This window comes from Pecten maximus, chromosome 3, assembly GCF_902652985.1.
Source record: "Pecten maximus chromosome 3, xPecMax1.1, whole genome shotgun sequence".
Lineage (NCBI taxonomy): Eukaryota > Metazoa > Mollusca > Bivalvia > Pectinida > Pectinidae > Pecten > Pecten maximus.
In genome coordinates this window covers 14,233,862-14,254,155 of record NC_047017.1, presented here as the reverse complement: position 1 = coordinate 14,254,155, position 20,294 = coordinate 14,233,862, and the positions used below count along the sequence as shown (strand labels likewise).

At 35.0% G+C, this 20,294-nt stretch overlaps 1 protein-coding gene across 1 annotated transcript; it reads left to right on the top strand.

Moving 5' to 3' along the window:
* Positions 1-12,272: 12,272 nt before the first annotated feature.
* LOC117323289 lies at positions 12,273-18,247 on the top strand. The gene is made up of 2 exons (XM_033878422.1): positions 12,273-12,461; positions 13,684-18,247. The coding sequence occupies exon 2, from the start codon at positions 13,691-13,693 to the stop codon at positions 15,842-15,844; it is 2,154 nt and encodes a 717-aa protein (XP_033734313.1). The 5' UTR covers positions 12,273-12,461; positions 13,684-13,690; the 3' UTR covers positions 15,845-18,247.
* The last annotated feature ends 2,047 nt before the right edge of the window (positions 18,248-20,294 follow it).

Below are 20,294 nucleotides of genomic sequence, written 5' to 3'. Positions count from 1 at the left end.
AAAGATTTGATATTTGGCACAACAATAGCATGTAAGAGTAGCTACAAAAAATACTATTTTTCATTGACCTTGACCTTCATTCAATGTCAAATTATCAAAAAAACTAAAATTAAAAAAAAATCTTTTGAGTCAGGCTCTTTTTCTGTTCGTTTTATTCCTTAAACAATCAGTGCATCTTGTAGATCATGGTCGGCACTCACTTTTTTCTTATACATGTTATCAAAAAATATCTCAAGGTCAAGGTCTAAGCATGAGGTCAAATCAAGGTCAAAAATTTAAAATTCAAAATTACTATTTTTTAATATGAATCGGAATGTGCATGATTAATCATGACAAATGGTGCAAGTTTTATGGTCGTGCGATACAAAATGACGTAGAAATGGCTCTTTGAAAAATTTTGGTTTTCCCGCCAAAATTCAAATTTGTCCCAAAAATGCACTAAATTTCCATTTACTCCTATATCTTTACACATACAGATTTGATTTTTGGTACAGTGATAGCTTGGACAAAGGGCTACAAACTTCATTGCTTTTAATTGATGTTGACCTTCGCTCAAGGTCACAAAGGTCAAATGATCAAAAATCGAAAATTTCAAATTCTTTTAAGAAAATGTTTATTTCGATCCTCTATAGAAGCAAATGCTCTTATGAAGATATATGAAATGTTTCAAGGTCAAATCATAAAAAAACCCCGAAGATAACGGTATGGTATACACGATACACAGTAAGGTATACACGATAAACAGTTTAGGATGCACGATATTTTTACGGGATACACAATATACGATACAGTTAACACAAAACAAGGTACGGTATACACGATACTTTTTACGAAATACACGATACTTGGTACAAGCTTCACGGTATAGTATGCATGAAACATGGTACTAGATACACGATACACTGTACGGTATACACGATACTTGATACGTGATACACGGTACAGTTACACAATACACGTTACGGGATACACGATACGCTGTACGGAATACAAGATATACGGTCCAGTAAACACGCTACACGGTATGACAAACACGATCAGGATACACGGTACGGGATAGTCGAAAGTGTTACTGGATACACGATACGTTGTACGGGATACACGATATATGGTTCAGTAAACACGATACACGGTACAATCTACGGTTTTCACGCTATGGAATACACGGTACGGGATAGACGATAAATGTCACTGGATACATGATACAATACGGGATACACGAAACATGGGACAGGATTCACAACACAGTAAACACGAAACAAGGTACGAGATACACAATTCACAGTACAGTAAACATGACACAAGGTACGGGATACACGATTCTCGGTTCAGTAAACACGATACAAGGTACAATCTACGGTATTCACGCTATGGAATACACGATACACGGTACGGGATAGACGATAAATGTTACTGGATACATGATACAGTACGTGATACACGATACATGGAACGGGATTCACAATACAGTAAACACGATACAAGGTACGAGATAAACGATTCACAGTACAGTAAACACGATACAAGGTACAGGATACACGATTCACAGTACAGCAAACACGATACAAGGTACGAGATACACGATTCACGGTTTAGTAAACCTGATGCAAGGTACGATATACAGGGTACAGTTAACACGATAGAAGGTACGAGATACACGATTCACGGTTTAGTAAACACGATACAAGATATGATATACAGGTACAGTTAACACGATACAAGGTACGAGATACACGACTCACGGAGGTCAAATGATACAAAATCTAAAAATTCAAATTCTTTTAAAACGGTTTATTTTCATCGTATGTGAAAGAAAACGTTATTTTAAAGATTGGTTAAAGAAGGGAAGCGAAGAGAAAACGAAGAGAAATCGTAGGTAAAACGTACAAAAGCGTTCGTCAGAACGAGAACATGTCTGCGATCATTTTCTTGTTGGAAATCCCGTGTTTTGATCTTGATCAAATCTAGTTATTATTATTATTCTTAACACTTTTTTTGTGAACAAAATCTCTCAAATACGAATGCAGATAGAACGTTCATATCTTAGTACATGATAGACAATATCAAACTGTCGATCTTGGTGCAATTTTATGTTCATACGTTCAACGGTCAAGGTCACAGATCTATAAATAGAACATTTTTGGACGTTTTTTGAACGATCATAACTTCATAAGAGATCGTTCTATTTCGTTCCTGTTCAGTGTGTTATGCAGATCAGGGACAGAGCTAACTTTTCTCCATGCCATCTTATCAGAGAATATGTCAAGGTCATGAACTCGCCAAGGGGTAAAGAAAATATCGAAAAAAAAATTCTCAATCTGAAAACTGTTTTCATCATAAACGAAAGAATATGATGCACTGAGACGAAATATGAACTTTTTTGATCGTTGGATGAAAAATGACGGAGATATGGCACTTTGAAAATTTCGAAGTTTTTCCCGCCAAATTCAAAAATCGGCAAAAAATGACTAAAAATTTTTCAGCTCCATCATTTATACACATACAGATTTGATATTTGGCACAACAATAGCATGTAAGAGAAGCTACAAAAAATACTATTTTTCATTGACCTTGACCTTCGTTCAAGGTCAAATTATCAAAAAAACTAAAATTAAAAAAAAATCTTTTGAGTCAGGCTCTTTTTCTGTTCGTTTTATTCCTTGAACAATCAGTGCATCTTGTAGATCATGGTTGGTACTAACTTTTTTCTGATACATGTTATCAAAAAATATCTCAAGGTCAAGGTCTAAGCATGAGGTCAAATCAAGGTCAAAAATTTAAAATTCAAAATCACTATTTTTTTTATATGAATTGGAAAGCGCATGATTAATCATGACAAACGGTGCAAGTTTTATGGTCGTGCGATAAAAAATGACGTAGAAATGGCACTTTGAAAAATATTGGTTTTCCCGCCAAAATTCAAATTTGTCCTAAAAATGCACTAAATTTCCTTTTACTCCTATATCTTTACACATACAGATTTGATTTTTGGTACATTGATAGCTTGGTTAAAGGGCTATAAACTTAATTGCTTTTCATTGATGTTGACCTTCGCTCAAGGTCACAAAGGTCAAATGATCAAAAATCGAAAATTTCAAATTTTCAAAATATTTTCATCTTATGTGAAAGAAAACGTTATTTTAAAGATGTTTGCAACGTTAGAAGCTCAACTGATCGGTTAAAGAAGGGAAGCGAAGAGAAAACGAATAGAAAACGAAGAGAATCGTAGGTAAAACGTACAAAAGCGTTCGTCAGAACGAGAACATGTCAGCGATCATTTTGTAGTTGGACGGGATAGACGATAAATGTTACAGGCTGCATGATACAGTTCGGGATACATGATACATGTCCCGGAATTCACAGTACAGTAAACACGATACAAAGTACGAGATAAACGATTCACAGTACAGTAAACACAACACAAGGTACGAGATACACGATTCACGGTTTAGTAAACCCGATGCAATGTACGAGATACAAGGTACAGTTAACACGATACAAGATACGAGGTACACGATTCACGGTTTAGTAAACCCGATGCAAGGTACGAGATACAAGGTACAGTTAACACGATACAAGATACGAGATATACGATTCCCGTTTTAGTAAACACGATACAAGGTACGAGATACAGGGTACAGTTAACACGATAGAAGGTACGAGATACACTATTCACGGTTTAGTAAACACGATACAAGGTTGATATACAGGTACAGTTAACAAGATACAAGGTACGAGATACAGGTACAGTTAACACGATACAAGGTGCGAGATACAGGTACAGTTAACACGATACAAGGTACGAGATACAGATACAGTAAACACGATACAAGGTACGAGATACAGGTACAGTTAACAGGATACAAGGTACGATATACAGGTACAGTAAACACGATACGAGATACAGGTACAGTTAACACGATACAAGGTACGAGATACACGATTCACGGAGGCCAAATGATACAAAATCTAAAAATTCAAATACTTTTAAAACGGTTTATTTTCATTGTATGTGAAATAAAACGTTATTTTAAGATGTTTGCAACGTTAGAAGCTCAACTGATCGGTTAAAGAAGGGAAGCGAAGAGAAATCGAATAGAAAACGAAGAGAAATCGTAGGTAAAACGTACAAAAGCGTTCGTCAGAACGAGAACATGTCAGCGATCATTTTCTTGTTGGAAATCCCGTGTTTTGATCTTGATCAAATCTAGTTTGAATTTGCGATTGTGCTCGTCAATTACTCCATACGTTAGATGCATTGTTGCGCTGTTCTACTCCCAGGAGCTACTGCCTCTCCCGGACGCTTAAACGTCGTATTATACATTTCAAAACAATTTACTGTCAGACATTCTGTGAAACTTTGATTTAATCATGTATGTAACGAATTACTGATATGTTGTATGTACAAGTGAAAATGTCCAATTGACAATGTATAAATGATGACAGGAATTGTACACCTATGAGATCACACATCGCGTTTGCGAGTGTTCCATGTACTTTCTCATGGCGATTCAACAAATACTTGTGCTTAAACACTTTCCCACATTTTGGGCATTCAAACTCTGATTTGTCTGAATGAGACGCCAGGTGTCTTTTCAGCCCTTGTTTCGTTCCAAGCACTCCCTCGCAGATGGCACAAGTATATAACTGTTCTGATGTCACCTCGACCTCTGTCGCCACATTACCTACATCATATGCATCCATTCTATACTGGAAATAATATAAATCACGTGGAATATGGATTACAAATAGTTGATATCTGAATGAAAATCAAATGAAACCCTGTGTATTGATTTTCCCCGTCGGACTCCAGTATTGGAGAGAGATTTTCCCCGTCGGAATTTTTCGTGCCATTATAATTAGCCAATTAATGTACTTTATAGCTGTAATCCAAACGAATTGTTGATTACTAATAGTTTATTGTAATCAATGTTTATTACCAAAACTATGTCCATCGTGTTTTGATCGCGATTATTAGGTATTTTTGACAAAAAACATTGTAAATTCGTCGTTTGACAGTAGGGCAGCCGGATATTATTGAGCATCAATCAAACACGGCAAGTTTATGAGATTAACGGATTACTGATGTGTATAAATGAAATAGCGTAGAATTCCGTGGGTATCATCATATTTCCGATAGTATGTTAAAATGTCATGTATCACTATAAAACATACCCCAGCCATGTCTTCACGCCCTTCGGGTAGATACTCCCCGTCGGATTTGTATATACTCCCCGTCGGATTCGTAACTTCCGGTGTCACCCGGTGGATAAGAAAATATTGAAAAGAGAAACAACACACTAAGAAAACCTGAAATACTGTTGGTTATAATTAATCCTACCGGACCTAAGGCGTCTAGTGTTGTAGTGTGTATCACAATACTATCATTCTGTAATTCTGTGGGTTTGTTTTTTTTGTTTTTTTTAGTGTGTCCTATAGTAATCACCGTGTCCGTCCGTCTGTCAGTCCGTCCGCCTGTCCGTTTGTCTGTCAGCACTTTTTATTTCCGTGCAATAACTCGAGTTTCCTTGGGTCGATCAAACTCAAACTTCATAAAGTGCTTTCTTATTGAAAGTACTTGCATATGATTGCTTTTCTGTGTCAAAGGTCAAGGTCACTGTTACTGTAAATAGAAAATCAGTTTCTTTGCAGTAACATAAATTTCCATTTCGGGCCGGACGAACTCAAACTTTATACAGTGCTTGTTTCGGAATCGCTTTTCCGTCTCAAAGGTCAAGGTCACGTGCTAACTACAGAAAATCAGGTTTCGTGCAATAAATTGAGTTTGATTTTCTTATTTGTAATTACTTATCAGCTTTGAAGGCTTTGAAGGTCAAGGTCACACCAACCTCCGATAGAAATCAAGTGTTCATGTTTATTAGCTCCAGCTTCTACTGTTAAACATGTATTAGTTAATATGTGTCAGAATGTACTTAAGGTTTGCTAGTCATCTGTCAGACGGCCCGACCATTCTGATTTTCGACTTAAATGTTTTTCATGAGGTTTTTCATTGAACCATGAACTTGGTGTTACACTGATGTGCAGATTTGCAACAGCGGTTCAAAAAACCTCTGGTCAAGGTTACTAAAAACACAACCCAAGATATACTGTTGAAATTATCATAAACGGCCCTTTGTAGAAGTTTAATCCTCCTGAAATTTCACATGGTATTGCACTATGAAATGCTGATGCACATTATGGGTTTAAAACCTTACTCAAATCCCACTGCTTATCATTCTGTAATTCCAGGTTCTTATTATCTAATTCAAATCCCCGCCCCCATCCCCCCATGTGTAATTTTGTGATATTGTACTTTCTTGCAATACGTTAGTACTTTTGATGTTATATTAAGGTAAACTGGTATTTTGTATGTATTTTGATATTATCTGTAATATGTAAATAAAAAAATTGTCAAACTTAAAAAAAAAGCCAGGGTTGTCACATGAACAAAGCTCCCGAAATGTTAAGCTTATGAACACTGTCCCCTCTCTGAATACAATGATAATTGTTTGGCACAGTCGGGAACTTCGGTTGTACTTACCCGATTTACCTAGATCAAGAACACATGTGAAGCTATATTTTTACCACCGCTGCAGATTTCATCATTATATTTAACCTAATTCAACGTTATACGAACTTTTATAATTTTAAATGCAATTTGATAGCCATGTATATTATCTCGAAAAAAAGATTGCCCCTTGTAGCAATTTTGATCTCAAAACTTCGTGTAACGCGACTCAAGTAATATGATGTAGATCTGAGGTTGATTGTCATACTTTTCTTTCTAGAATAAACAGATATTTACTTATGTAAGTATTTCCTTTACTCCACAGGGGGCGTATTCCTATGTCTGATAGACCATGATACACTTACGAATGTTTTTTTGAGTACATATTTACATAATATCAACGTGCTTCAAGCACGCAAAATAAGGGAAAGTCACAGTTACAAATGCATACAAGGACCGTCGTTTGAAACAGGACAACTTTACTACTCCGAACTGTCATATGACGGGTTTGAATTGTCCATACACTTTACTGTATACCACTATCTACAAACTTCCAAGACTCGCTATCCTATGTATCCCTCCTATCATTCTTAAGTCGTTTCATATTTGATATCAAAATAGACCATTCAGAAATAATGTGACCTTGACCTACTTCACCATTTATTTACTGGTTTTTAACTGAATTTCTAAAATCTGCTAGTTATTATCAGCAAATACAAAAAGTATAACTTTTACTTCAACATTTAGTTGGTAAGAACTTGTTCATTTTACACCCTCCTGCTTCAAGCCCCAAAATTTTATCAGCCCACACAAAATCGGATGTTTTAACGATGCTACAATATGCAGCTGATCTTAAAGTAAATATTAGCCTTATCACTGATTGGCCACAAAAAGGCCCAAATTATCCCCCTCCTTTGTTGAAATGAAATCGCATGATTTGTTTTGATGAACTAAGTGGGGACAACTGAAACTTAAATGAATCCATGTTACATTTACCATAAACGTATATATATTGACAGAAATATATGAATTACACTTTAAATAAGATCACAAAACGGAAACATGATTTACAAACGGGAGTACAGACACATTGCGAGGAAATAAGATTGGTATAAATACACCAATGGAATAAACGAAAGAGGGTGTACATACTACATAAAACAGGACCTACTACATAAAATTAGGACGGTGTACATACTACATAAAAATAAGACGGTGTACATACAACATAAAAATAGGACGATGTACCTACAACATAAAAATAGGGTGGTGTACATACAACATAAAATAGGACGGTGTACCTACTACATAGAAATAGGACGGTGTACCTACTACATAAAAATAGGACGATGTACCTTCTACATAAAAATAAGACGGTGTACCTACTACATAAAAATAGGACGATGTACCTTCTACATAGAAATAGGACGATGTACCTACAACATAAAAATAGGACGGTGTACCTACTACATAAAAAAGGACGGTGTACCTACTACATAAAAATAGGACGGTGTACCTACTACATAAAAATAGGACGGTGTACCTACAACATAGAAATAGGACGGTGTACCTACTACATAGAAATAGGACGGTGTACATACTACATAAAATAGGACGGTGTACCTACTACATAAAAATAGGACGGTGTACCTACTACATAAAAATAGGACGGTGTACCTACAACATAGAAATAGGACGGTGTACCTACTACATAGAAATAGGACGGTGTACATACTACATAAAATAGGACGGTGTACCTACTACATAAAAATAGGACGGTGTACCTACTACATAGAAATAGGACGGTGTACATACTACATAAAATAGGACGGTGTACCTACTACATAAAAATAGGACGGTGTACCTACTACATAGAAATAGGACGGTGTACATACTACATAAAATAGGACGGTGTACCTACTACATAAAAATAGGACGGTGTACCTACTACATAAAAATAGGACGGTGTACCTACAACATAAAAATAGGACGGTGTACCTACTACATAAAAATAGGACGGTGTACCTACTACATAAAAATAGGACGATGTACCTACTACATAGAAAAAGGACGGTGTACCTACTACATAAAAATAGGACGGTGTACCTACTACAAAAAAATAGGACGGTGTACCTACTACATAAAAATAGGACGATGTACCTACTACATAGAAAAAGGACGGTGTACCTACTACATAAAAATAGGACGGTGTACCTACAACATAAAAACAGGACGGTTTACCTACAGCATAAAAATAGGACGGTGTACCTACAACATAAAAACAGGACGGTTTACCTACAGCATAAAAATAGGACGGTGTACCTACTACATAAAAATAGGACGGTTTACCTACAACATAGAAATAGGACGGTTTACCTACTACATAAAAATAGGACGATGTACCTACAACATAAAAATAGGACGTGTACCTACAACATAAAAATAGGACGGTGTACATACTACATGAAAATAGGACGGTGTACCTATTACATAAAAATAGGACGGTTTACCTACAACATAAAGATCGGGGCTTGTAATGTGCATAAGGCAGATTTCGTATCTAAATGCATCTCTTTAGGAAATTCATTGGGTCCTAGTGATAGGACGAGTTGCTTCCCTTGGTTTGCCATCAGAGTTTGGTCAGAGCCATGAGACAAACATTGCATCCTCTAGTATTAGCTGTAGTTTTAGGACATTTAATCTATTACATCTGATATAGTTGGCTAGTAATGGATGAAATCACGTTCAGTGTTTGTTTTGTTTTTGTAGAGAACCAAAATGAAAGTATAAAATTAAGAAAACACAAGAAATTACAAAATTGCTACAGCGCTGACAGCCTGTGCATTGCCTGTCACAAAATTGCATAAAATTGCACCCGGCATAAAAACCGTTTCGTAAGACCTAAAGTTATGTTCCCGCCATAGTAGCCTCTCGTGTAGACCTTTGATCGGCAAACGAGGTATATTGCATATGTGTATATATATGTGACAGTTTCAAATGTTATGGGGAATAATAATAATTGATCCCAGACTTTTTACAACGTCACATATATGATACAAAACACTAGCACATAAGAGCTATTATCGCGACAATTGTATACTACAACCTACTATTATACTCATCATAATAGTACATTATACTCACTATTATATTATACTCATTACGATATTCTGTATAAAGACCCGTCACTCTCGCTGTTGTCTTCCCATGCAATTTCACAGCCAGTTACTCCACGAAGTGTACATGTATGTTAGGTACTCCATGTACCCAGACATACACATTGTACGTATAAAGGAGTCGCGTTCTTAGCGTTTCCCACGACAAGCCAAGGCGACGGGATGGGGGAGGCGGAGCATCGTAGAATTCATTCGGGGTGCAATTATTTTTTTTACTCTAAATTAAAAAAATGCAATTAAAAGCTTTAACTTTTAGAGGGTGGTAATAACATAAAGTATTCAACTTTTCGTACTGTAAAAAAAAAAAAAAAACAACCCAAAAAACCCAATCTGTGCTTGTTATAAACAGTCTGTGCTTGTTATAAACAGTCTGTACTTGTTATAAACAGTCTGTGCTTGTTATAAACAGTCTGTGCTTGTTATAAACAGTCTGTCCTAATTATAAACAGTCTGTCCTAGTTATAAACAGTCTGTGCTTGTTATAAACAGTCTGTGCTTGTTATAAACAGTCTGTCCTTGTTATAAACAGTCTGTGCTTGTTATAAACAGTCTGTGCTTGTTATAAACAGTCTGCCCTTGTTATAAACAGACTGTGCTTGTTATAAACAGTCTGTGCTTGTTATAAACAGTCTGTGCTTGTTATAAACAGTCTGCCCTTGTTATAAACAGACTGTGCTTGTTATAAACAGTCTGTGCTTGTTATAAACAGTCTGTCCTAATTATAAACAGTCTGTGCTTGTTATAAACAGTCTGTCCTTGTTATAAACAGTCTGTGCTTGTTATAAACAGTCTGTGCTTGTTATAAACAGTCTGTCCTTGTTATAAACAGTCTGTGCTTGTTATAAACAGTCTGTCCTTGTTATAAACAGTCTGTCCTTGTTATAAACAGTCTGTCCTAATTATAAACAGTCTGTGCTTGTTATAAACAGTCTGTGCTTGTTATAAACAGTCTGTGCTTGTTATAAACAGTCTGTCCTTGTTATAAACAGTCTGTGCTTGTTATAAACAGTCTGTCCTTGTTATAAACAGTCTGTGCTTGTTATAAACAGTCTGTCCTAATTATAAACAGTCTGTGCTTGTTATAAACAGTCTGTGCTTGTTATAAACAGTCTGTGCTTGTTATAAACAGTCTGTCCTAATTATAAACAGTCTGTCCTTGTTATAAACAGTCTGTGCTTGTTATAAACAGTCTGTCCTTGTTATAAACAGTCTGTGCTTGTTATAAACAGTCTGTCCTTGTTATAAACAGTCTGTCCTTGTTTTAAATCTGTTATGATTACTCTCTGATGGAGCGGTAAGCATTTTAATGGAAAAAACAACAAAACAAAAAAAACAAAAAAAAAAACAAAAAAAAAAACAAACATTACCACACACAGGGACTTGAGTGGCACCAATTCCCAAGTACGTTTATATATACGTTGGGTTGGGAATTCGTTGCACGTCGATATGCCCGAGCAACGATTACTCATGGAAATTTCCAGGAAACATATCTTTACTAGCAATTCAATTAATCTAATACTTTTAACCGGTTTATCGGTACAATGATGTTCAGAAATACACACCGACCGTCTACATATACAATATACGACCCTTATAATACAGATACACAATCCGATAACCGAGTAAGAAAGACAACCTGGTGTTTAGTCATCAGGTCTATGTAAAGATTAGCACGTATATTATATACTATGGCGATAATTTAACAACAAAATTGAAATCTACATAAATGATAACTCACGAAACTACTGGTGTGGAACCGCTTAATATCTGACACATATACATGTACATATTACAGGATAGGCCTGGTAGGTATTCCACATAACCTGTTAATTCCGGGAATCTTGAGAGAAACTTGATAATTTGTTTTCATCTGACAGATGACTGTTAATTAACATGTTCGACTTCCAAAAGTATTGATTAAAATATAATCATGTAACATTGTCATGGATAGCGCGAGTTTCCTCTGGCCCTGACACCAGACTTGCACACTGACATATGTCTGGTGTAGGGCCTCTATCAGAATGTCAGGCCAAGAGCCAGGGCCAGAGAAAACTCGGGCTAAGTATATTATATCATTGCAATTTTGTGACGAGAAATTATAGGTGTGACACAACAAAATATGTTCTACAGTAGCGAACGGGGGTGTCCATTTATTAGTTATACACACGTGTATATCAGGGACTACCGTTTCGCCATACAACTTGGGTTCATATATCGTATGCATGATGTAAGTATATATCGTATACATGATTTAAGTATATATCGTATACATGATGTAAGCATACAATGATAATCTTCATCAATTTACTATTTAAAAATAATGTTTTACTCTTTTTAATTACCATAATTTGCTATAAGTATAATAGATTAATTTTAAATACAATCGATATACATTATGTATTATCAGGTATCCCAAAAAATCTATAAATAGCACAGCACGCGACAAGGGCATATAGGGAAACTCCGTGAATTTGAAACTAAATTAAACTTGGAATAGATATATCTCGTAATATTAGGCTCCGTAATCCTTAGATAACTTTAGACTAATATAGGAGTGTCATTTTTCACAAAACGTTTCTTCAAATACACATGGTGGTCGTTGTATGTAATACTTTTACCGGCGGATGTAGAACAGTCGTAATCATGCGTAAAGAGGACTCTACTGAACACACATATTCCTACTTATGTGGCTCATCCTTGTACATACAAACATCTACATACAGGAAATGCTGCTGAAGAAAGTTGGAATTTAGACGCAAACAACACCACCTAAATAGGTTTGTCATGGTTGTGTTCATGTTTTACAAAGTTTATAATTGTCAGGATAAATGTATACAGTAATGTGATTTTAAAGTATCTTACAAACCTACGTGTATATATGGTGGTAGTCATCTGTTTTCATTGTATTGTGTTAGTGTAGATAGAGCCTAAACGGGTTTCATTAGTTCCCCATATAACATGAATGTTTATACATCTATCTTCAACGATGGAATGTGAATATATAGATTCATATGATCAATATAATGCACTGCAAAATGTTCCTTACGGGATTTATAACTTATATAATACTCTAAACATGTATAGATCCTGATATAGAGTGACATATAAGAACAGATTAATAATGCTTTTCTGTACAAATATTATATAATGACCTGTGAAAGGCAAGTGGGTTTTATGCATAATATTGGAAATGTTAATACATTTTAATGTATTATATGTATGTGATTTTTGTACTTTTATTTATTCAAAATGTGTGACACTTAAATAAAATATATCTTCTCCCATGTTTTGGGAAATTACGACATTGAATGTTTTTTGTATGTAGTTAAACTATATAAAATATATACTTGTAGATATATGTCCGTCATGTCTATTAGATATGCCAAGTTGTATTTACATATTAAAGTTCGTATCCGCTTTCCCGTAAGATAAGAGTATTACGATTTGTCAGTAGTTGTTTGGGAGTTAAAAAGATATACATTGAGATAGATTTTACCTTTTTATATTCCCTTTATGATTATACAACACTAAGATAAGTAATTAAGTTTATATCAGCTGTTTATTTATCAATTTTTAGATTTTAATAAATTACCACTAGGAGTGAGATTCTCTTAAAGAATTTCTACATTATATCAATTGAAATGGTATAATTCTGTTAAAATACTATGTGATTTAAAAGAATTAGACAATATCCATAGATATAAAGTACATATTCTATAAGAAAAGCTCAGTCGGAATTGTAATTAATCAAAATAAAAAAAATGATAAATTTGAGATACGACCCTTTACTTCTTAGCAGTCCATGTTGGAGACACGTTCCTGTTTCTCTAAACAATCGAGATGTCTATTTAATAACACGATATCAAACTAAAAAATATAAAGTAATTATGAATTACCTCCCTTTGATTCCACTCGGCAATTAGCTTGAATCGTAAGTACTGCATCTTTACTATAATTGTATAAGACAAGAAGGAACTAACGATTGTTACATTATTTCAGGTCGAGGATGTACCACCATCAACGGGACAGTCTACGTAGGAATCATGTCACTCTGGTAGATGAGCTGGATCCAAATGACGTGTTTGACCAGTTACAACAAGATGGCGTCCTTACAGAGAGTGACCATGAACTTATCAACACGGGTAAAACAAGGAAGGAGCGATGTCGGATGTTACTGGGAATTCTTCCCACTCGTGGCCCTGACGCGTACGGTTCCTTTAAGAATGCCTTAAAACAAAGCTGTTCGCATCTAGAACAATTGTTGCAGGACGGACCGGAAAGTACCACTAAGGCATATGAAAGTGTTGATGAATGTTTCAATAACAGACGCAGCTCAGATTCACAGGGAAATAAACAGCAGTTATGTTCGAAATGTCAGCTATTTATTCCTATTTATATTATTGACCCCGGTTTAAGGAGAGCGTTGCAACAAAATTGCTGCTTGATACTACACAATATAGAAGCTAATGACTTATTAGATTTGCTGTACCAAGAATCTATTCTAGATAGACATGATTGTGAATTCGTAAAGTCAAAGAAAACCCGAAGGGACAGATGCATTGCTATGTTAAGGAAATTATCAACATGTCTTAATAGAAATATGTTTAACGTTTTCAAAGAGTCACTGCGGAAAAAATATGGCTACATAGCTAAACAAATCTCAAAAATCTATCACGACTCCTCTTTGGCAATGTTTTGCGGACCCGGATGTGACGTTAGGAGCGAGGCGGAAGTCGTAATGAGTGATGCACGTGCCATACTGAGTGACACGAGATGTTCGTATCCCATTCTTCGTGAAGTGATGCGAAGGGGTCTTGGAGTCGATACAGCGAAATTACCAGCATCGAACACGCGTCTTGCTTTCGGAAAAATGGATGTGAATGCCATGACGAATATGAGAAAAAGAGACAAGCACAATATTGGCAAAATGGACTTAAAGACTACTTATGGTATCGATTTATCGCGTGCGATTAATACAACATGTTGTCAGAAAGCAAGATATCATACAAACTGCTGTTTTCCATCCTCGAAGCTCACAACATATTGCCCGACAGCTGTGTGCTCGGATTCATCGGAGGAAGACAATTTGAACAAAGCAATACGCCAAAGGCAGACCACGCGGATAAAACATAAAAGGGGCAAAAACGTTTCATCTGAAATCGTCGAATACATTCCGTATCATCCAACGTATCGGCAGACATTACCAGAGTCTTGTGAAATACGTAAACGAGGCCAAGAAACTGTGTTCAACTCTCTTAGTACACTAATCAACCAAGGACAATATGAGCAATTTGAGAAGTTTGCTTTGGGAATCCAGCAAAAACAAAGCAGTGATAAAGACATCATGTGTATTCTAGATTATCTGTTCGCCAGCAGGTTCTTGCATGCAGCAGATGTGGACTCTGCTAAAACGTATATTGAATCTGGACTCAAATTAGCACAAGCAACAAGTTATCCAAAATATTTTACTTTAGAATTTTTAACCTCTCAAACTCGGATGTTAAGTATCAAAAGAAAGTTTGAAAAGCTACAGAGAACGCTAGACGATGCCAAGATGATGATTGAGGCAGATCCAGCCTGTTGTACAGGGCGAGCTGCCGGCTGGTTATACATGAATGATGTCAAACATTTGATGGTCCAAATATCCATGTTAAACACCAAAAGGTCAAATTATCCATCAGTTTATGAACATCTTTACAAGTTGGGAAAGAACAGCTGTGAGAAGTCATTAGATCATTTTAAACGAGAAGAGGGAAATGATGGACCTTTCGGCTTCGTATTTGCTTTGTGTCGATTAATAATATTGCTACTTCGGTGTGGTGACAGAGGCATGTATAAAGTAGGCGTGTCACCTAGTGCTGAAGACATTGAACTTGCTGGACGGTATCTACGCCAAATCGAAGATTCTGATATTCCGATCCCAACATTTTTGAAGGTCCCGCTCTTGCTCGCTAAGAGCGACTATCATTATCGTCGTCAACATATTATTAGGGCTTTGGAATACGCGGAAGAGGCATTCATCCTCATTACAAAAAAGAGTATATTAGAGTTCAAGGAGCAAGCTTTAAATAGAATGACTTTCCTCCGTACACAGCTAGATGCTGAAACGAACAACTCATTTTCACCAATAGAGACTAGGTTTATGAATTTGCCATTATAAATTGAAGTTTCTGACGACCAGAATTATTCATATACTTTAAAGCACTCTATGATGTACATAATACCAAGGCAATTTGATATACATAATACCAAACCAATGTGATATACATAATACCAAACCAATGTGATATACATAATACCAAGGCAATGTGATATACATAATACCAAACCAATGTGATATACACAATACCAAGGCAATGTGATATACACAATACCAAGGCAATGTGATATACACAATACCAAACCAATGTGATATACATAATACCAAACCAATGTGATATACACAATACCAAGGCAATGTGATATACACAATACCAAGGCAATGTGATATACATAATACCAAACCAATGTGATATACATAATACCAAACCAATGTGATATACATAATACCAAACCAATGTGATATACATAATACCAAGCCAATGTGATATACACAATACCAAACCAATGTGATATACATAATACCAAGCCAATGTGATATACACAATACCAAACCAATATGATATACACAATACCAAACCAATGTGATATACACAATACCAAACCAATGTGATATACATTCCGACTGTATGTTGTCGTTATATATCCGTGCGTATCTTCCCAAAAGATACTAGCGATAAGTATATATCTGCTGAAAAAGTTATTCTCATTAACACATACCAAAGTACAAACGTAATCATTTGGCGCACTCAGAGCTAAGCGCATTATTCAAATACTAACAGATTGGCGCAATGGTGAATTGACGTACAAACACTACTTGCTATTGAAAGAAAATGAAATTAACTCAATCATAATGTTCGAAAACAAAAAACCCAAAAAAACCTCGTGTCGTATGACTCTACCAGTATCTGATAGAGCTAATACTAGTTTATTTATATACTGATTTATATGCTGATTATATACGGATATTTATACTGATTTCGGGTTAAAAGTGGGCGTTACTTGGCTGATTATTTCCACAGGAAACAGTCATTATTGAATACTCATGATAAATTGTTGAAATGCAACTTCATTCCAGATTATATAATGCTGATATCACATAGATTTTTAGATGTTTTACCTGGACAAAATAAAACAATAAATTTCTTTTTTATGGCTGATTCTAGTCAAACAAAAGTTATCGGATATCGTCCTGTCGTGACAACTCACCGTAAAATGAACACGTGAATAGAGCGTACTCTGTACTGAATACATTGGTTTTATTGGGTATTCAAATACAGGATTCAGGTTACTTAATCAATAATATAGCAGATACATAATTGATATAACTGTAAACTTAGCAAATATAACTGATATAAGTTTATTAATGTAACGAATATTAGCTAAAACAACTGATGTTACTTTAGCTAATTTAACGAATACAATTTTAGTTAATATAACTGATGTAATTATAATCAATATAACTGATGTAACTTTAGTTAATATAACTGATGTAACTTTAGTTAATATAACTGATGTAACTTTAGTTAATATAACTGATGTAACTTAAGTTAATATAACTGTATAACTTTAGTTAATATAACTGATGTAACTTTAGTTAATATAACTGATGTAACTTTAGTTAATATAACTGATGTAACTTTAGTTAATATAACTGATGTAACTTTAGTTAATATAACTGATGTAAATTTAGTTAATATAACTGATGTAACTTAAGTTAATATAACTGATGTAACTTAAGTTAATATAACTGATGTAACTTTAGTTAATATAACTGATGTAACTTAAGTTAATATAACTGATGTAACTTTAGTTAATATAACTGATGTAACTTTAGTTAATATAACTGATGTAACTTTAGCTAATATAACTGTATAACTTTAGTTAATATAACTGATGTTACTTTAGTTAATATAACGAATATAACTTAAGTTAATATAAATGATGTAACTGATATTACAAGAATGCATCAATCACTTATAGACAAGATGGAAATTACTGGTGGACTGAATCAATTGATTGTTATAACTGTATTTTTATAATCATTATGTATATTGTTCGAAGTTGTGCGAGATGTTGCGGTGACTCATCATCACATTTTAGTGCATAGATGGATATGATGTTCACTTCCTCACAAACTGTCTACCAAATCGTACACAAATTATATAATGTACGGATGTAAAATATTTCCGTATCGGTTATGACATTGTCGGTCAAGCTTGATTGCTGTCCTGGTGAAAGGAAGTAACTTAGGCAGATCAGAATGCGGTTATGTTGGCAATGCACGTTAATGTCATATATGATTTGAGCAAGCGAAGCTTACATGTATTTAAATGTTAGATAATTCAACGTTTACTGAATGTATAATTTTAAGAACAATATGACTTTTATGTAACCCGATTTTCAGATATTGTTGTAATTCTCTATAACAGTCAAGAACTAAAATAATTTTTTTTGACAAGGATAGTGCTTATTAGTTTACTGAGAGCTTTCCATCTTTGTCACTCTATTGGTGTACGCTAGAAGTTATAGCTAGATGGATAGCTAGATGGTTATTTTGACAATGGTTTTATTTTCGAGCGATTTGGTCTGACAATCTTTCAGGCGAACCTAATTTTAAAAATATACAGGTATCTGTCTTCTGCTGCTTGCAAGTGCAACACAGAAAGAATAATCAACCTGACCATTGCGATGCTATGAGTTTACTAATGTCGGGGTCTCTTCTGGCACGACAGAGCCTGATAAAAAACACTTTATCTGCTCCTCCCCCCTCCCGATTGTGAAATATATTGCTACAGGTGTAAAATAAATATTCAAAAGACGTAACAACCTTCAGTGAATGTACATACTGTAATACGGTATCAATAAGATACACCGCAGACAATGACAGAAAGAATTTGAATCTTAAGACGTTCGACTTTGTAAATAAAAAAATCCACATACTATAATTGAAACAATAACATAAAAGCATATAATCATCATTTGGAAAATCTAAACACACAGCCATGTACCAGGGCTTTAGAAAACAATACTGAATTTATGCGTGCCTTCTAAACTCGTTTGTGTAGACAACAGCTTCTCCTCTGAACGGGATAGTAACATTTTTGACCAGATTTTTAAGGACGAACCTATGAAGGCAACATTTAAATGTTATTATTAGTTTGTACTTTATATCAGGAAAACGTGTTTAACAGAAGAACAAAATATCTATAGCAGGTTTATCATAGAACTGATGGACAGCTAACTTTATATACGATTATATGTAAAATAAAATTGATGTAACCTATGAATCAAATACGTTTCGAACGACATAACTTTATTGATATTCCTTCTTACCTCGGACAGTTTTTTTTATTATCTAATACCGTTTAAGCTTTTAATGATTGAATGCATACCTCGACTGTAAGTTACATACCGAACACCTCCAAACTATTAGATACATACTGAATACACCACCAAGGTTAATATTCGATGGAATGGGCCAATAAAATGCATGTTGCTTCTCACGGCGTGTCGTAAGAGGGGACCCACCACGTTTCCGTTGCTTAGGAGACATTGATGGGGCCTAATATAATTTTGCTACTTTGAATCTTGGCTTACCTTACCAGCTTATCTGTTATAGTTATAGATTCATGTGAGCATAACGCCGTGGTTATTTTGTACAATATGTCTGATCCATACCTCATTTGACGCATGTTTCGCCGAAATCAACAGGTAGCTTAACAATGATACATATTAACAAAGGATAAGGTCACTTCTGTTCCATTTAACCAAAGTAGTGATTTATATGCTTGTGAAACATTACTGGATTGGTTATCAACATGAACCTTAATAGCACTGTAGATATATATCATCGATACCTCGTTTGGAAATTATACATTGAAACAAGGGTCTAGTACATGGTATGAGATACCTCAACCGCCGTACAAATCGTACTAGGCCTGGGACCAACAGGATGTAACTGCAGTAGCCGTTGGGACTTGCACTTCCTTAACATTAGCCTACATCACTGACCGCTAACCTCATCGCCCCATTTATCTCCCCTACTATATATAGTAACTTGATGATTCAAAGATATAATTATTTTGTCAAAACAACCTGCCCTCCTCCCCCTTTTTGACCCCTGTTTTATTATTTAACTATAATAATTACAATCCGTTCATGCTTAATATGACCCTGGCTGTTGAGAGAAGTAAAACTCGATTCACTCCTTTTCCATGTGATGTACAAATGGCGACAGCTAAATTTGTATTTAATTTTACGCACATGTAAAGCTTGAATACTATTTGTTATTTTCGATAGATTCTGAAGATCTGCAGTTAATTCTGATTTACATTCGCTACAGTAAGATCAAGAATTTGAGGAAAGAACAAATTGGACAAATGAAATGAAGCTTATAAAATAGTTTCTTCTCATTTATCTAATTTACTTTTTAAAATTAATTGAAATTTATTTGTAATAAATGCAGCACGTGTTGTGTATATGTGCAGCATTCACTATTGTTGATCCTA

Bases quoted from the DNA above. Each gene is read 5' to 3' on its own strand.
- LOC117323289 (XM_033878422.1), top strand. From the start codon at position 13,691: ATGTACCACCATCAACGGGACAGTCTACGTAGGAATCATGTCACTCTG.